Source organism: Dendropsophus ebraccatus, chromosome 13 (genome assembly GCF_027789765.1).
Source record: "Dendropsophus ebraccatus isolate aDenEbr1 chromosome 13, aDenEbr1.pat, whole genome shotgun sequence".
Classification (NCBI taxonomy): domain Eukaryota; kingdom Metazoa; phylum Chordata; class Amphibia; order Anura; family Hylidae; genus Dendropsophus; species Dendropsophus ebraccatus.
In genome coordinates this window covers 36,478,725-36,498,569 of record NC_091466.1, presented here as the reverse complement: position 1 = coordinate 36,498,569, position 19,845 = coordinate 36,478,725, and the positions used below count along the sequence as shown (strand labels likewise).

General features: G+C 44.2%; 1 protein-coding gene across 1 annotated transcript in view; it reads left to right on the top strand.

The window, feature by feature from the left end:
- The window catches only part of INSRR (insulin receptor related receptor), a 75,867-nt gene extending 66,404 nt beyond the window's left edge, over positions 1–9,463 (top strand). Inside the window, exons 16-22 of the mRNA XM_069951267.1 lie at positions 2,243–2,313; positions 4,023–4,252; positions 4,473–4,583; positions 4,667–4,826; positions 8,266–8,395; positions 8,517–8,651; positions 8,856–9,463. Of these exons, the coding sequence (XP_069807368.1) occupies positions 2,243–2,313; positions 4,023–4,252; positions 4,473–4,583; positions 4,667–4,826; positions 8,266–8,395; positions 8,517–8,651; positions 8,856–9,210 (1,192 nt within the window). The 3' untranslated portion in view covers positions 9,211–9,463. The remainder of the gene's footprint in view (positions 1–2,242; positions 2,314–4,022; positions 4,253–4,472; positions 4,584–4,666; positions 4,827–8,265; positions 8,396–8,516; positions 8,652–8,855) is intronic.
- The last annotated feature ends 10,382 nt before the right edge of the window (positions 9,464–19,845 follow it).

Here is a 19,845-nt window from a genome sequence, read left to right as displayed (position 1 = left end):
CAGGCTAAAATCTAAAACTGTATCACTGTTATCAGGCTGCTATTTTATTGTTTCAGTAAAGCTGAGTGAATTTACTTTTTAAAACTCACTGGCTACTCAGTATATACTGCTTCGGCTTCAGCTTTATGTATATGTCAGGTCATGTGTTTCTAGCAAACGAATTGGACATATTATCCTCCTCAGAGTGTCCCCTCACAGAGCTTCGTGTCCTCTACATATATTAAAATTCTACTCTGTATTCCTCTACATGGAACTTTAATAAACGTGTGGTGTACCCCCGGTGTGATGTTATATCGGAGGAGCGGCCAGTCACTTGCTAGATGGTGAAGTGTGACGCCACTACTGTGGTGGATGGGCTAGATACAGCCAGACCCTGGGGTGTTGTCATGTGACGACAGTGCCTGGTGGGCACACAGGTGTGATGGCACGCCTGCTTTTATCTTATCTGGTTGGCTGTACCCTTTTCCCCTGTGGTCAGTGGTATAGTGACCCTCCCAGATAGTAGGACCCGCCACCCAAAGAAAGGGGAGAATGTCCCAAGGTTGCGGTGTGTACTGTGTCGGTGGTGGCGAATAATCACAGACTCTTGAAATAAAGTTGAGTTGGTTTACTACTTGTAAGTGTGCAGCAGGTAATACAGAAGTGACAGTATAAAGTTTCTTGAGTTAAAGTCTCTGAAACATACTTGACAAAGTTCCAATAAACACTTTATAAGGGTGCCTTCACACATACCGTATTGCTGCGTTTTTATCGCTGCGTGTTTGGTGCGATTTTTACATGCGAGTTTTGATTTTCACATGATTTTCATGTGAAAATCAAAACTCTCATGTAAAAATCGCTCCAAACACGCAGCGATAAAAACGCAGCGATACAGTACGTGTGAAGGCACCCTAAGAGAACGACCAGATCTGTAGTATAAGTGCAGTATAGGATATAGTCGTGTTGGTTGAGTTGTGCTGAGTGATAAGATAGGTAGAGTAGCAGAGAGGAGGATGCCGTGAGAGTCTCAACCCATGTAGTAATGTGCTCTGCTGGGATTTTAAAGGATGAGGTAGAATACTTGTAAGAAGGAGAAGAAGAACACCGGTGCCTGCGTATTGACCTTTGACTTCACTCTTCACACCACCTGACTCTGACTGAACTTTCCTAATGGGTGGCACAGGCCCCAGACTTGTTACCTGGGATGAGCAGAATGCTCAGGGTACCCTGCTGACACCCACGCTGCGAGGCAGAGTTCATAGGAATACTGCAACTTTGCTTTGCCCGGATCAGTTCCTGGCTCTGGTATGGATACTGTCCAGCACTGTGACTTCTCCTTGTCCTCGGCATGGGTTGAGGAGATCTCTGGCTAGTCCTCCCTTAAAAGGGTTTTAGCAGTGCATAGTGCTTTGTATAGTCACTTGTAAAAAAGTTGGCAACAGTGTGCTCTCTTGTGTCCTTCCCATGCGGGGTACTGACTAAGACTGACCCTTTTGGGGTATGGGGACCTGGCAGAGGGCCAGGGCCCAGATAGGAGAGCTATCTGACTTGTGTCCACAATGTCCAGAAGGAAAGACTCTTGCTCCTCCCCCACCCATAGGACTAACTTCCTCTACAGCTTGTATGGAGGGCTTTGAGTTGTTAGAAAGAGTTCAATAGAAGAAAAAAGGAGGGAGATGATAGGAAGGAAGAAAGCAGAAATCCTACTGGTCTACAGATTCTGGTAACACACAAACACAATAACCCTCTGCGAGCCTTCAGCTGTACAGCTTTGCATGTACATACATAATACAGCGGCAACTAGTGGCAAACTTTTAAGTACTACTTTTGCCCTAATAAATACATAAAAAGTACAGACTTTTGCGAAGGGTGTATACAACGCTAACACCCATAGTGGGACAACACATATGCAGCTACTGCAAAGTGCATGAGAGTCATAAGGGAACCCCCCCACCCCCCCAACAGTCACTAGAACCACGGGCCCCTGTTCCTTTTTACTGCATGATCCATTTAGGAGGAGCTTGGATTAAGCTACATGAAATGTGAGCCACTTCATTCAATGTCTATAGGGCACAATTACACAAATGTACATTGTACTTGGTGTCATCTGTCGACTGGACTTTAGTTAGTACGACAGAGCTCATGCTCAATCTCCCCTTAACTAAAATCTTTCTGGGGCCTGTGGTGATCACACATGTTATAATCAACTTCAGTTTTTATGCCATATAGTTTAACAACATTAATCTACATGTTTTATTTTCAGAAAAAATGATGGCTACCCCAGTGGAGCGCTGTACGCCTCCGTTAATCCGGAGTATTTTAGTGCCTCAGAGAGTGAGTATACAACTTGATTTAATCTATGTGTGTGACAGAAACTGACATTCACTTATTCACAAGGGTTCACATTCATTCCTCATTCTAAGAGTTTGCTTGAATGTACAGGATTTCACTTAAAAGAGTCTTTGTGGAAGCTAGGTGGGCCACAACTAAGCTCATATTCAGAGAATAAATGGCCATAGTACAGCCATTTAGGAAAATGGTAAACAATGCATTCACAACCTTTTGGGTTTGGGCCACAACCTGATATACCTGAGATGCCCAATGTGTGTGTGGGGAACCAGTGTCTTTGTGAAGATTGTGCTAATAACATGTAATGTCTGTAAAAATGTCAAATAATTCTATTTGAAGTAGATACCGTGTTTGCCCAAACTAAGACATGGGGGGAGATATATCAAAGGGTGTAAAATTTAGATTGGTGCAAACTGCCCACAGTAACCAATCACAGCTCAGCTTTTAGCTCTGGTGAAAGGAAAGAGGAGCTGTGATTGGTTGCACACACTTTAGACTCCTTAGTAAAGGTCCCCCTAGGAGTTTCTCATTTAGGGTAAATACTATAAGCTTTTCTTTTTTATCTCTGGTGTTTTATCCCTTGTACTTTTGTCAGCACAAATCTTGGGATTCTTGGATTTCTATTAAAGCACTAGGGGAAAAAAACCAATATGCGTATAGACATGACTTTTTTCTGGCGTTTTTACCATTCTGTAGAAGACTATGGGGGAGATTTATAAAAGGGTGTAAATATACACCTGGTGTAAACTGCCCTCAGCAACCAATCACAGCTCCTCTTATATTTTACCAAAGCTGAAAGCTGAGCTGGGATTGGTTGCTGTGTGCAGTTTACACCAGGTGTATATTTACATAGAGATAGAGATATTATTTTATTTTTATTTTTTTTTCCTTAGAAAAAGTCTTGTTTTGGGGATAGGTGTTATTTTTTTTTCCAATAAACAATCATACATTATTCTGGATATCTTTCTTGTACTCCGTTGAGCTTATATTTGTACTAACCTGATAACTTCTTTTAAACATATGATATATCATCTCCCTACTGAAGACCAACAATTTATTCCATACAATTCCATTCAATTCATTCTCCTTTCCTTAGTTCTGAGCTACTGCTCTCTGCTGAATAAACAAAGACCGCTGATGTAAACAAGTCCCTGACTGGCTTTAAAGGGGTTATCCAGGGCTACATAGCCACTTTCCCCCCTCTCTTGTCTTCAGATTGGGTGGGGTTTCAAAATCTGTTCCATTGAAGTAAATGGAGCTTAATTGAAAACCGCACCGGAACTGGAGACGAGAGGGGAAAAGTGGCCATGTTTTTGTAGCGCTGGATAACCCCTTTAACTTTGTATCATCTTTGTTATGCTGGGAGGGTTGATCTGAGGTCAAGTTGCTGTTGAACTCACCGTGATTAACCCTCCCAGGATTACGAAGTTGCTACAAAGTCGCAGATAGGGACTTGTTTACACAAGCCTTCTCGGAAGAGGGTGTGTGGGGGGGGGGTGTTGTGAGTAGAGACGGACTGAACAGCCCAGATACAGTTTTCTATGTCTTTAGCAAAACAGCAACATGCTCAAAATAGGAAAGAAGACAGAAAAGGTAAAGACATGTATGGAATGAATTATTTTAAAAACCATACAAAATCAAGCTAGGGCTTATTTTTGGAAAAACGGGGTAGTTAAACTCTTGTAATATTACAGTGTACATTCCTGATGAGTGGGAGTTTCCAAGAGAGAAGATTACCATCCTCAAAGAGCTTGGTCAAGGTTCATTTGGCATGGTGTATGAAGGTGAAGCCAAGGACATTGTGAAAGGAGAACATATGACCCGAGTGGCTCTGAAGACAGTCAATGAGATGGCTACCATGAGAGAGAGGATAGAGTTTTTAAATGAAGCATCTGTGATGAAAGCTTTTATCTGCCACCATGTGGTGAGTAACATTCTGTGCTCTGTGTACTTACAATAAAATTGTCTTGCATTGGATTTTCTAAACACAAGTTAAGCTTTTACTATAAAAATGAAAACAAGCCACAAAATATATACTATAAACAAAGGGAGTCAAGTAAAACACATTATATATATATATTATATATATATATATATATATATATATATATATATATATATAAATTGCATGTTATGATTGGCAGGTCCGTCTACTAGGCGTAGTGTCCCAAGGACAACCAGCTTTGGTTATTATGGAGCTCATGACCAGAGGAGATTTAAAAAGTTATCTACGTTCCCTCCGACCTGATGATGAGGTAAAGGCCTTTAGTCCATTTATCTACCTGTTCACTCATCCTCCAATTCCTCCCTCCACTAAAGATTCATTCTTGTTCCACAGAATACGGGTAAAGCGACTCCTCCATCATTAAAGCAAATGATTCAGATGGCGGGTGAAATTGCTGACGGGATGGCATATCTAGGTGCCAAAAAGTTTGTACATCGAGATTTGGCAGCCCGTAACTGCATGGTATCAGAGGACCTTACTGTAAAGATTGGAGGTAATATAATATATAATTATACATAGTCTGCTAAGGTTAGACTGATAGACCTTTATGATGCTAGACTTTTCTACCTAGGACTGAATGATCTAATGTTTGTCCCAGAGTCAAGGAAATCACCTCCTTGTTTGCTATCACTGCACTGCCTCCGCTTAAAGGGTTATCAAGGCTTAGAAAAAGATTGCTGCTTTCTTCCAAAAACAGCACCACTCTTGTCAGTTTGTGTGTGATTTTGCAGCACTGAAGTGAATAGAACCTAGTTGTAATACCATACACAACCTGGGGACAGGTGTGGCGCTGTTTTCTTTTTCTAGATAACCCCTTTAAAGGGGTATTCCCCCCCAAAATTATTTTTGCACTAATACGTTGCCCACCCGTAGCCCTCCATCTTTCCAATATAAAGTTATTATGGATTCTGCACAGTTTTGCTGTTATCTAGGTGCATTCACCCCCACAGATTGCATAGAATCATCAGCTCTCAGTCCAACCCGACACGCTCCCTGCTCCTGGCCCCAACCTTTCGAGACGGCATCACGTGTCCTCCTTCTCTTCAATGGGCTGGGTTAGCGATTCTAACCCAGCCAATCTGAAGTGAGGGAGGACACAGACTGCTGTTAAATCCTCTGAAAGCAGACCCCCTCACAACCCCCCGCAACTCACCCGATGCTGGCCGCCAGTGGCAGACCCCCTCACGACCCCCCGCAACTCACCCGATGCTGGCCGCCAGTGGCATCCATCTATTTGCCCCCCCCCCCCTGTAACCCACCCGATGCTAGCTGCCAGGCGCAGGGGGAAGCGGCATTGGACGGCTTCCTTGCCGTGAGAACCAGGCTGTGATCTGCTTGAGAGGGGATCCCCGGGCCCGGCACATCACAGCGGGGCCACGATCACCTCCCTCACCTCCCGCCGTCCCCCGTCCTGGCAGAGCCACCTCTTCCCCAGCAGATGACACTGCCCTCCTCCTGCTGCTGGGGCACCACAGCTCTCAGCAGTCCCGGAGACTCATGTCTCCACACATAGCGCATAGCCAGCGGCACCGCCCCCCACACCAGTCTCCCAGCGGTGCTTGCTCCTGTCAGCCCCGTTCTGGCCGCTCCTGTGCTCTGTGCCGCAACAAGAAGCCGCTCGCCCCGCGTGTGCCGCCGCCACTCTCCTGCACTAGGACCCCGCCCCGGGGTATACTTATGATTCACTCCCAATGATCGCTCCTGCACCCCCTAATCCCGCTGTCAGACATGTTTTAGCTGCTCCTGTGCTGTGCCGCACAACGCTGCTCACCCGCACCAGTTCCCGGGGCATACATATACTGCACTCCCCCATCGCTCAGCCGCCTCCTGGCCCCTCCTGTGCCGCTGACTCGTACCAGTTCCCCACCCCTGGGGCATAAATATACTTTACCAGCGATCGCAACTGAGACCCCCCCAACCCCGCTGCCTTTTCCTGGCCGACCCTGGGGATCCTGCTATCCATCAACATCTGTGACCTGATATATTGTGATGTGGATGGATAGCAGCTTGCTGGGACCTTCTACTTCTGTAGAACTTCAGGTCCCAGCAAGCTGCTATAAGTCCAAATCACAATATATCAGGTCACACAGTTTCTGATTTGGATGGATGGCAGCTTGCTGGGACCTATAGTTCTACAGAAGCTCTGTGACCTGATATATTGTGTAAAACTGCAGGTCCCAGCAAGCTGCTATCGGTTCAAATCAGAAACTGTGTGACATGATATATAGTGATGTGGTTACAGGTCCCAGCAAGCAGTGACAAGCACTGCATGCTGGGAAATGTAGTTTCCTGGCTGGCACCATATTGAATATAGTCGGCTTTTAGAAAAAAACTTTTTCTCGGGAACAGCAGCAGCTAGAAAGACGGGAGACAGCTCAAAATACTCAGGGGGACTTGGCGAGTAAGACCAGCTAGGTTTGGGGGCATTTCATTTTTTTTGCTCTTAAGGGGAAAACCCCTTTAACCTCTTAAGGACATATACCCCCCCCCCCCCCCATCCGGCCATGCGATCCCGAAGGGGGGATCCCATGGTCTTGATGAGCTGGGGCTCAGCGTCGGAATGAGGCTGATCCCAGCTTGGTATTCTATTGCAATGGTCTACAGCAGACCAAAGCATTAGAGCACCGATCTCCTGGATCAGTGCTGTAAAATACAGCTATGCCGATCTCTATGGGAGATCAGTGTAGTTGTATTACAAGTCCCCCAGGGGGAAATAACCCTAACCCCAGGGGGACTTCTAATTAATGTTTAAGTAAAAAAAAAAAAGTGTTTTCATTAATAAAACAAAAACCCTCCCCTAATAAAAAACTGATTCGCCTTTTTCCATTTTATAAAAAAATAAAAATAAACAAACATGTTTGGTATCGATGCATGCGTAATCGCACAAACTATTAATTTATCAAATTCCTGCACAGTATCTCGCACAGTAAATGGCGTAAGCGCAAATACCTGCCAAAGGACACAGGACAAATGGCGTAAAAATGAAAACAGCCCAAAGAAATTTTTTTTTTTTTTTTATTTCACCCCGCATATAATTTTTTTTCTGGTTTCGCAGCATATTTTGTGCAAAAATTAAGTCTGCCATTGCAAAGTACAATTAGTGATGCAAAAAATAAGGGCTCATGTGGGTTTATAGGTGAAAAAAATGCAAGGGTTATGGCCTTTTAAACACAAGGAGGCAAAAATTAAAACTCAAAAATGAAAATTGGCTCCGTCTTTAAGAGGTTAATATATATAGAAGATGGGACCATTCAAGGCTGGGACCCATGTTGACTTTTTTGCTCCTGCATGCCCAATGTACCACATCAAACATGGTAATTAGGTTGCAGCAGACATTTAGAGCAGAACAGTGAAAGAAATAGCAAGATATAGGAACAGGAAGGTTAGGTGGATTGTGGGTGTTTTTGTGTGGGACCAGTATACCAAGTAGCTGGGGGACAGTTTTGCATTATACCAAGTAACTGGGAATGAAGAAGGTATTCATCTTAAGAACTCACTGGGCGCTGTAAAGGGTGTGTTATACCAATTCACTAGGAGAAGTGATGAGTGTCCATCTGGGGAAAAAGTGTCATTTTACGCCACTCATTTACCAATGTCCAGTGCTGTCCTTGGAGAAAATTGATATTACGCTGCTGGTCCACTACTGTGGTGGAAATTAAATTATTAACCGGCTGATTGACATTTTTTTTTTTTTTTTAATTTTCCAATTTTTGACTCTAACAACATCCATCGGAAAAAAATGGCTACTCTGTAATATTCCAACTATTGTAGTTACTATGGTTTAGCTATTTTAATTAGATTTGTTTATATTTGATTCGATTCTACTACCAAGCCATTACTGGTGTGCTACAGAACATATTAGATGCTATTTCACAGCTTGGTGAAGACTTAGCCTTATTCTGTCAATCCGTAATCTGTTATTTTTATTCTAGATTTTGGCATGACAAGAGATATTTATGAAACCGATTACTACCGAAAAGGAGGGAAGTCCCTTCTTCCTGTGCGATGGATGTCTCCAGAATCTCTTAAAGATGGAATCTTTACCCCATACTCAGACGTCTGGTATGTTCTAAGTTGAGGGCCTATGTTTGCTAAACATTTATTATAATTTGAATAATCAGGGGCTAATCTGTACAAACAAGTACAGTTGAACTTCACTGATATTTTTTTTTTTCCCCCATAGGTCTTTTGGGGTGGTGCTGTGGGAAATTGCCACCTTAGCAGAGCAGCCTTATCAAGGCATGGCAAATGAGCAGGTCCTCCATTACGTCATGGACAATGGAATCCTGGAAAAGCCGGAGAATTGTCCTGATAGACTGTAAGTGTTCCTTCAATCTTCTCTTGCATTGGAAGACTCTCCTTATCTAAATGGGCTTGTCCTTTCGTTTATCATGGTTATGCATAGAAAATGTATAATTTTTTTATTTACTTTTCTGTTGCCTGTGCTTCAGATGTGTTCTTGTGTTGGCTTCATAGTATGGTGTTGTGCTATCCGTTCTTACAGTCTCCATTTTGTTTCCAGACATGAATTGATGCGCTGGTGCTGGCAGAAAAATCCCAAAAATCGCCCATCTTTTATTCAAATCTTGGAGAACATTAAAGAGGAGTTACAGCCCAGCTTCCAGCAGCTCTCCTTCTTTTATACCACCTACCAAAAACAAAGACAATCAGTTGACGGGTCCGACCTTGTTTCAGATCAGACACAGAAGGACCTTTTTGAAATCTCGCCACCGCCATCATCATCATCTTCGTTCACCAATTTTTCACCTTTTTTGTACAAAGTTCAGAAGGACCATGTATTACATGCCATATATGCCAAAAAGAGTCCTAGTGCCAGAAAGAACATTTATCACATGAATGGGAATGCAAAGCACTGAATAGTCTACAAATTTTGAGGGTCTGTATTAAAACCCCATGTAAGAATCTACCCACAGACTGGCACATAATCATGGCAGCAGTCTTCTGTAATTGATCTGCACAAAAACGGGATAAGACTACTCACATTTGATTAATGCTTAATCATGGGACCCTTACTGCCATGTGTAGAAGCAGACTCTGTTATAATGTATGTGTGGACTTGGGTTGATTTGGAGGTGGTTAACATTTTTTTTTTTTTTTATGTAAAATGGAGTGCTATTGTAATGTTTTGGTGTTTCTCGATGAGTAAGCATGGATGTCAGACATTTGAACCGTGCTGGACTAAAGCTAAAGTCCTTCAATGACAGCTGCTTATCGTCAGAATAATGGTGTAGTCAAGAACTGCATTGGATCAGCCTACCTGGTCTTGACCTGTCAGTGTTTTGACACTCTTTTAATTTCTGATTGTATCTCAGGGATGTCCCACATCTTATTTATGACCTAGTTTTGTACTCTTTATTTAGATGGAGTATTTGAGGGCTGATTCCATGATTACTTTAGCAAATGATTTTATACTGACTGAATCAATTGCTTTGAAAAAAAAAAAGACGACAAAGCAGGAGCTGGCCACTTTTCTTAGATGGCACTTTAGGAAACTTTGAGTCCTACCAAGATGTATTAAAGCAGCACTTTCAGCAGGTTCAGGTCAGTGAACCTGCTGATATGCGCCAGCCGCTAATTACTGTAGGACCTCTGTGTCTGTCTTCATAATCCTGTGGGGTCCAGTACTGGGCAGATTTTTGATAATTTCCAATATACTAATTAGCGGTTCCTGGACATTTGGGGCGTTCCCCGTCTGCCCGGAGCACCCGCTCGGCCTGCCTAGCCTGCCTCCTCCCAGCCCGCCCACTATGCATATTCATATATGCATAGCTAGGCCACTTGTTACAGGCTGCTCCCTGCATATGCGCAGTAACAAGCTGCCTAACTATACATATATGAATATGCATAGTTGGCTGGTGCTCCAGGCAGACGGGGGAACGCCCCAAATGCCCAGGAACCACTAATTAGTATATTGGAAATTATCGACATTGAGGTCCTACGGTAATTAGCGGCTGGCCCATATCACTGGCCCGAACCTGCTGATAGTGCCACTTTAAGGTCCTTCATGTTTGCTGCATTATTCCACACTATTTTGATTTTAATTTAAGGTTAGGGTCACTAAATAAATATTCTGTTTTCCAGCACTTACCATAGGTTAAGGTACTTGATACAGATCATAGGGCTCCATTTTAGGGCTTAGGTCAAAACATATCAATAACTGCTACCTGGCAATAGTGGCGAAGCTGTCGCATACATAACTAGTAAGTGGCGATGAAGGATGCCTGGCATCACAACAGATCTCCATAATCCTAGGCATGACCCCTACATTTTAACATTATCTCATAAAACAATGAGGTTTCCTTAAAAAGAACACATTCCCTGTTTGCCTTGTTGAGATGCACTAACGCATTTTTGATGCCAGAAGATGGGAAGTCATGTATCCCTTCACTTAGGGCCCTATTACACCAAACAATTATTGGCTGTACTTGTTGGCTGTACTGATTACCTGCCATTCTGGGTGATAATTTTTTGGTGTAATAGGCCATGTTAAAAGATTGATCACCGTCTTTACACATGACCTATCAAAACGGCAATGATAGTGACTGTCTGGCTGCCGCTCCATGTAATAGGTGCGGTGACAGCAGAACAGCACTATCTTCTAAGGGCTACCTAGATGATCGAAGGTTCATCCGGGCATCCCCTCCCACTCTCTGTACATGTAACGGCACAGGCAGCAAGCGGGGAACCATGGGCAAGCGAGTGCTGACAGGTCGAAGCTTGCTTGCTTAATGATATCAGGCCGTGTAATACGGCCCTAAGTACTCTACAGTGTCAAACTCCCCTGGGTATTTTTTGAATGCACTTTAATGACACCACAGACTGGTAAAGAAGCAAAATTTGGAAGCTGTTGCAGAACTCCCATCATGCCCTGACGGCACTCTGCTTTGGAACCCAGTTTAGCAATAACTGTACCAGTTTGCCCCTTGTGTTTTTCCTGTTGCACAACTGATGACTACAATATAAGTTCAACCTTTAGGTATCTTAAAGGGGTTATCCTGGTAAAATAGTGTGTATTTCAACAGCATGGATGACAATAAATATTTTCTCTTTAGGAATTGATTAAAAATCCGTTTGTGATATGCTATATTTTACATTGATGTCATTGCGTCCACCTTCTGCAGCCTCCCTTGGTGGTTACATTTGCTAGCCTTCTCACCAGGCACATTGACACCTTTTGTTTATCACATACTTTCTTTATGCACTTCTATAGGCCTGTATATGCAAAGAGAGAGAATGAGTCCTACAAGGAAGTTCATAGGAATGTATCTTTCTCAGAGAGAGAATGGATCTCTGTGTAGTATTATTTTCACTCTACATATACATCCTTATAGAATGTACAGATGAATATGAATAATGATTGGTGGGAACAATGGAGAAGAAAATTCAGGGAAATTAGATCCCGTAGCACTGTTTATTATGGAGATCACCTCTTTGGCTCTGTGTGAGGGACTACATTCTATGCAGGTCAGTTGAGAGAGTCAAAAAGTATGCAGAATGATACTAAAGGACAGACTGCAATGCACCCCTGGAAAATACAGCTGCTTTCTGATCATATGATCATACTGGTGCCCGCCCACAGAGACCACAGATGCGGATAGGCAAGGAAATAGGCCAAAAAATGTCAATCATACTGGAGTGTTTTTTTTTTTTTTTTTTTGCATGGACAGTGTTAGAGTAGTCATGTGTGTTATTCCAGAGGTCTATTTTTTTCAATTTCATAGGATAATCCTTTGAAATCCAGTTGTACAATCCACCAGGTTCAATTTTACATATTTTTTTTTACTGCACAGAAAGAAGAAAGCGTGACTGATGATGTGAGGGAACTTTTGAGTCTGACACTGATTGCATTTGTGAACATTCTTCATCCACCTGTCTCTACATTGTCCAGAACTTCACCAGTTGTTCTGTAACCCTATAATGTTTGTGCTGTGTAAGAATTCACACCAGTTCCTCTTTAGTGCTGTTTTTTAATATTTGTTTTAATAAAACAAATTAATGACTCTTTTAAAACATATTTCTGCCTTATGCCTCCTATTTGACATGTCTGATCTAAAGCTTTACTATTGTCCGGTTGTCTAGCTAACAAAGTTGTCCTCATGCCCGCAGCAACCATTCATGGCACAACTTTAAAGGGAAACTTCAGCAAGTAAGTGCTGTGTTTTGTAGCAAACCCATAAAAAGTAAATTAATAAAATACACAAAAAACATAAGTGCACTTACTGATCCCACACTGGTTGTTTGACACCTTTCCCAGTTGTGCACGCTTCTTCTAGCCCCAGATTCAAACTTTTACAAATGATCTCAGTTTTACATCATGATGCCTAGGGGGAAATTACATCTACCAGCACACATTGCACCTCAACTGCTAGGTACCTGCCCGTCTTGAAGTATCCACCCACCACTGGTTTGCTCTGCTTCGGCTTTACACAGTAAACTTTTTCTTTTCCCCTTTACTTCTTGAGAGAGGCTGTTTCTCCACCCTTGCTGTACCGACTGCTGGGCTGCTGTCTAGTGAGTTCACTGACTGACTCTCATCATTCTTTAGGTGTAGAAAGTCTTGGAGAGCTGGGAGAGGGAGGTCACCTAGGTCACAGGGCTGCCCCATATAACACTGCCCCATATCCCTGCACTGCTTCTCTATACACAGCACTTCCCATAGGCTATTGTTCCCCAACCTGAGGGTCACCAGCTGCTCCAAAACTACAACAGTCCTGTACAGCATGATAGGAGTTGTAGTCCTGCCACAGCTCAGGAGCCACAGGTTGGTGAACACTTATATTCTGTTTATTGTGTACAGGCTAATCCCCCTGACACCAGTGATTTACATTCAGGGGGTACAGTATACATGGTCCTGTTACAGTCAGGGGGTACAGTATACATGGTCCTGTTATATTCAGGGGGTACAGTATACATGGTCCTGTTACAGTCAGGGGGTACAGTATACATGGTCCTGTTATATTCAGGGGGTACAGTATACATGGTCCTGTTACAGTCAGGGGGTACAGCATACATGGTCCTGTTACATTCAGGGGGTAGAGTATACATGGTCCTGTTACATTCAGGGGGTACAGTATACATGGTCCTGTTACAGTCGGGTGGTACAGTATACATGGTCCTGTTAGTCAGGGGGTACTGTATACATGGTCCTGTTAGTCAGAAAGTATAGTATACATGGTCCTGTTACATTCAGGGGGTACAGTATACATGTCCTGTTACATTCTGGGAATACAGTATACATGGGCCTGTTATATTCAGGGGGTACAGTATACACGGTCCTGTTACAGTCAGGGGGTACAGCATACATGGTCCTGTTACAGTCAGGGGCATACCTCCCAACTTTTGCTCGGAGGAAAGAGGGACAGTCACGGCAATGTGCTACGCCCCCATAGCCATGCCCGCATTACCTATTACCATTATATGGGAAACAAATATTCCCACCAGATCTTCACCACATAGTGACTTATCCCCCCCTTATACCATTACTACATAACATCCACTATACACAGAGCAGTTCTCTCCCTCAGCACTGACCATATAGCGGTAGATGAGGCTGTACACCTGCAGACCTTACAGGTGATTATAGTGCAGTTATTCAGTGACTCACAGGGGACGTCTTCTCTTGTAGATCACTTTTGTGTTTCTTCGCCATCATGCACGGCCATCTTGAAAACCTCTCCGGCCATCTGCGAGACAAACATTTTAGGCTCCTGTCTCCAGTATCATCCTCATCTGCTTCACAGTAACTCTCTGTGCCCCATATGGTACAGACCCCTCTGTGCCCCCATATCTCATTGTAGTAACCCCCATCTCCCCATAGAACACAATATAGTAACCCACCTCCCCCCTAGGACACACTGTAGTAACCCCCCTCCCTCAGTTAATCCCACTGTAGTATCCCCCTCCCTCAGTTAATCCCACTGTAGTAACCCCCCTCCCCAGTTAATTCTATTGTAGTAATCCCCTCCCCAGTTAATCACACTGTAGTATCCCCCTCCCCAGTTAATCCCACTGTAGTAATCCCCCCTCCCCCAGTTAATCACACTGTAGTTACCCCACTCCCCAGTTAATTCTATTGTAGTAATCCCCCTCCCCAGTTAATCCCACTGTAGTATCCCCCTCCCCAATTAATCCCACTGTAGTAATCCCCCTCCCCAGTTAATCCCACTGTAGTAATCCCCCCTCCCCCAGTTAATCACACTGTAGTTACCCCCTCCCCAGTTAATTCTATTGTAGTAATCCCCCTCCCCAGTTAATCCCACTGTAGTATCCCCCTCCCCAGTTACTCCTATTGTAGTAATCCCACCTCCCCCTAGGACGCACTGTAGTTACCCCCCTCCCCAGTTAATCCCACTGTAGTAATCCCCCCTCCCCCAGTTAATCACACTGTAGTTACCCCACTCCCCAGTTAATTCTATTGTAGTAATCCTCCTCCCCAGTTAATCACACTGTAGTTACCCCCCTCCCCAGTTAATTCTATTGTAGTAATCCCACCTCCCCCTAGGACGCACTGTAGTTACCCCCCTCCCCAGTTAATCCCACTGTAGTAATCCCCCCTCCCCCAGTTAATCACACTGTAGTTACCCCACTCCCCAGTTAATTCTATTGTAGTAATCCTCCTCCCCAGTTAATCACACTGTAGTTACCCCCCTCCCCAGTTAATTCTATTGTAGTAATCCCACCTCCCCCTAGGACACACTGTAGTTACCCCCCTCCCCAGTTAATCCCACTGTAGTAATCCTCCTCCCCAGTTAATCCCAATGTAGTAATCCCCCTCCTCAGTAAATCCTCTCGTAGTAATCCCCCTCCCCAATTAATCCCAATGTAGTAACCCCCCTCCCCAGTTAATCCTATTGTAGTAATCCCCCTCCCCAGTTAATCCTCTTGTAGTAATCCCCTCCCCAGTTAATCCTATGGTAGTTATCCCCCTCCCCAGTTAATCCCAATGTTGTAATCCCCCTCCCCAGTAAATCCTCTCGTAGGGGGGGGGGGGGGGGGGGGGGGGCGCGCCATTTGCTTTCTCTGCCTAGGGCACCAAAACTCCTTGTCCCGGCCCTGCTTTAGAGTCAGGATGTGATACAGACAAACGGATTCATGTAATAGAAACCTAATACTAATAAGCTTAGACTAAGGGAAGGGATTGAACAGGGTAAATCTTTTTTTTTTTTTTTTTTTTTTATGGAATTCCCCTTTTTAAAGGGTTTTTTTGGGCTTATAAAAACATGTTTGCTTTCTTCCCAAAACAGCACCACTCTTGTCCTCAGTTTGTGTGTTGGTTTTGCAGCTCAGTTCCAGTGAAGCGAATGGAGCAGATATATAATACTACACACAGGGTGCTGATTTTGCAGGAAAGTAGCTGTTCCTTTTCTAATCCTGGATAACTCCCTTTATTGTAGCAATTGTTCATTACAATAGGAAGGTGGTGGCTTGATTGGTTGCTATGAGCAAGGAGGACAATCTTTCTTTTAGATACATAAATCATCCTCATTGTATCTTGATTCATCGCCACTTTCAAGACACCTGTTTGCAGTTACATAATGCAGATATAATGTTGCCTAGATAACAATGAGAGTCCAGTCTTGATCAGGCCAGGTCTACGCTAGTCAGTAATGATGGAAATTTTCTGCCCAGGTTTGTAAGTGAAAGAATAGTATTGACAAAATAGCTTAGACCTATACTAGTCTCATCCACATGTTACAGAACATTTTCCACACCGGAAGAGGACCATGCTACAGACTTTAAATCCATAGCATGCCCATTCTGCTGCAGATGTCCACCACACATTGCAGATTCACCATGGATTTTATCCCTTCTACAATTGATGCAAAGTTTCATTTGCATATTACAGCTTTAATAAAGTTAACATGACAGCAATTCGTATGCATTTGAGGTTATTTTAATTATGAAAATCAATTCAAACAAAAATTAAATGACGAATTATTAATTTTAGGGGAACAGCAGCAGGGTTGGTGTTTGTTTAGATCAGTGCTTCCCAACCTTTTCCACCTCGGGGCACACCTTGGAAAAAAAAAATTCCTCGGGGCACCCCTACTAAATAATGTTCTACAAAATAAGAAAACCGTCATACAGTGACTCACAGGTGACGTCTTCTTTGATCTGAGGAGTCACTTTCCCTTTTCCTCTCCATCCGCCATGATGATTCCTTCCAGATACGTTTCATCCCCTTAGAACCTGCGAGACAAACAATTTAGGCTCCGCACATTTCTACCAACTTCCTTTCCTTTCTCCCCCCTGTAGGCTCCCAAAATAACTGCGCTGTTTGGTGTTATGTGCAGTAAAGCGAGTAGGAATGTGGGATGCCCCCTGTATGTAGGATCCCCTGCTGTGCCCCCATGAGCTAATAATGCCCCCAGACAGTAGCGGATTATAATAAGTTGGTTTTGGGCGGTAGCCCGTAGCCTTGAGTTCCTGGGGGGCCCATGGCCCCCCAAACAGACTTATACGTTCAATGTTGTATTATATCCAGGCTACAGTTCTGCCATGATTTGCATAGCAATCGCTGCTTTTTACCACAATTTTGCACAAATCAGGGAAAAACTGCAACCAGGCGACATTAGAGAACATACTGAAGGACCTTATCATGTGACAATGATGTCACCACAGGTCCTTTACAGGCTGCATTATGGAGTAAAAAGACTAAAGCTAGTGCCGCTATACTTACTGTGGGTTGGAGGGGCCTAAGCTTGGTTAACAGCCCGGGACCCATGGTAAAGTTAATCCGCCCCTGCCCCCAGAGGTGCCCCCATGAGCTAATAATGCCCCCAGAGATGCCCCCATGAGCTAATAATGCCCCCAGAGGTGCCCCCATGAGCTAATAATGCCCCCAGAGGTGCCCCATGAACTAATAATGCCCCCAGAGGTGCCCCCATGAACTAATAATGCCCCCAGAGGTGCCCCCATATACTAATAATGCCCCCAGAGGTGCCCCCATATACTAATAATGCCCCCCAGAGGTGCCCCCATATACTAATAATGCCCCCAGAGGTGCACCCATGAACTAATAATGCCCCCAGACGTGCCCCCATATACTAATAATGCCCCCAGAGGTGCCCCCATGAACTAATAATGCCCCCAGAGGTGCCCCCATATTCTAATAATGGCCCTAGAGGTGCCCCCATATACTAATAATGCCCCCAGAGGTGCCCCCATATACTAATAATGCCCCCAGAGGTGCACCTATGAACTAATAATGCCCCCAGAGGTGCCCCCATATACTAATGGTGCCCCCATATACTAATAATGCCCCCAGAGGTGCCCCCCATGAACTAATAATGCCCCCTGCTTTGCCCCTTAAAAAAAATAAACATCCTACTCACCTAATCCGCGCTGTGTGGCTGCAGGCAGCAGCTCTTCCTCCTCTTCGGGCTCCATCTTGCGAGCCGCAGGGACAGGACTTCCGACAGGCTTGATGACGTCACATCATCACGCCTGCCGGAGAGGTCATGTCCCGGCCTCCCATAGGCTGCTGGCATGAAGTGCCGGCGGCCTATGGGAGTGAATATAGGAGCAGGATGCTGACACTTCCTGCTTACTTTAATGTTCCGCCCGCTCATAGTGCGGGCGGAACATGAAAGTGATCCGTGTATCCCAAGAAGCTGCGCGGCCGCAGCTTCTCGGGATGCTTAAAGAGACAGTGTCACATTTCCCACCGTGATCCTGCGTCATAGGAACGTGAGGAACAGGATAACGGCAGCTGTGAGAGAACTGGTGACCCTGTGCTGCAGGGGCATGGGGATGGGTAAGTATAGATTCTTTTTTATGTTCCCCCGCCCCAGGATTTTTATATAAGGCCAGAGTTTAATCTGCACTGGATTGGATTGTACCTGGTATGGACATGGACATCATACTATTACTGACCAAACCCTGTATACTAATATAACCAATGATACTACTATAAAAGGGACCATTAATACCCCCACACCATGACCACATACTATAATCACACAGTAACTACATTATAAATGGTTACTTAATAATACCGTCACTCCACAAGCATTACTACTATACTGGTACTACACTCCACCACACAGGGGCCAATATTACCTGAAACAAATAGAGATGTAAGTACAGTGCAGACACATCCAGTGACTCACAGGTGACGTCTTCTCTGATCAGAGTCGGTCAGGTTTCCTTTTCTTTTCCATCATAAAGACTTCTTCAAACCACAAATCATCACAGCAGTATCTGCCAGACAAACATCTTCAGGACCTTACTTTTTTACAGCACCTTTAACCACCTCTATACAAACTCTCCATCATAGTGCCTTTAAACAGTAACAGAGACTTCTTTGAAGATCAATCTGTAGTTGTTTCCCTTTTCTGTGCTTCTTTCTACACTGAGATCCCTTCTACACTTTATGCCTGTATCTGTAGTTAGGATCGATCATTGTGTCCTTATCTGTAGTAAGACCCCTTCTTTATGCCCCATCTGTAGTTGTGCCCCCCCTTTTTGCCCTCATCACTAGTTCGGCCCCCCCTTTGTGCTAAATAAATGGTACCCCTTTGAACTATACTACTGCCCCCCCCCCCCCCCCCCCCCCCGGATAAACTGTGCCTCTTATTAACTGTGTTTATATTAAATAGTGCCACTGTCCCCGTATTATACTGTGTCCACAATGTAGTTTGCCACTGCCTACTTAATAAACTATATTACTTATGCCCTCCAATGTACTGTACCCCTGACCCCTCTAATGTACTGTCCCACTGTCCTCTCTAATGTACTGTACCCCTGTCCTCTAATGTACTGTACCACTGTCCTCTAATGTTCTGTACCACTGTCCTCTCTAATGTTCTGTACTACTGTCCCCTCTAATGTACTGTACCACTGCCCCCTCTAATGTACTGTACTACTGTCCCCTCTAATGTACTGTACCACTGTCCTCTCTAATGTACTGTACCACTGTCCTCTCTAATGTACTGTACCACTGTCCTCACTAATGTAATGTAGCACTGTCCCCTCTAATGTACTGTACCACTGTCCTCTCTAATGTACTGTACCACTGTCCTCTCTAATGTAATGTAGCACTGTCCCCTCTAATGTACTGTACCACTGTCCCCTCTAATGAACTGTACCACTGTCCTCTCTAATGTACTTTACCACTGTCCTCTTTAATGTACTGTACCACTCTCCCCTCTAATGTACTGTACCACTGTCCCCTCTAATGTTGGGGGTTTGCTACAGGGGGACTATACTACAGAGGCTGAAAAGGAGGAAAACTATAAAGGCTGCATAGAGGGGGGGGGGCTATACTATAGAGGCTGAACAGATAGGGGCTATGCTACAGGAAGGCTTTATTACAGAGGATTCACAGAGGGTGAATATGCTTCAGGGGTCTATACTTCAGAGGGACTATACTATAGAGGTTGCATAGAGAGAGGCTATGCTACAGGAAGCTATACTACAGAGGCTTAAGAGAGGGGGTATACTACAGAATGATGGCTATGCTGAAGGGGGCTATATTACAGGAGCTGCAT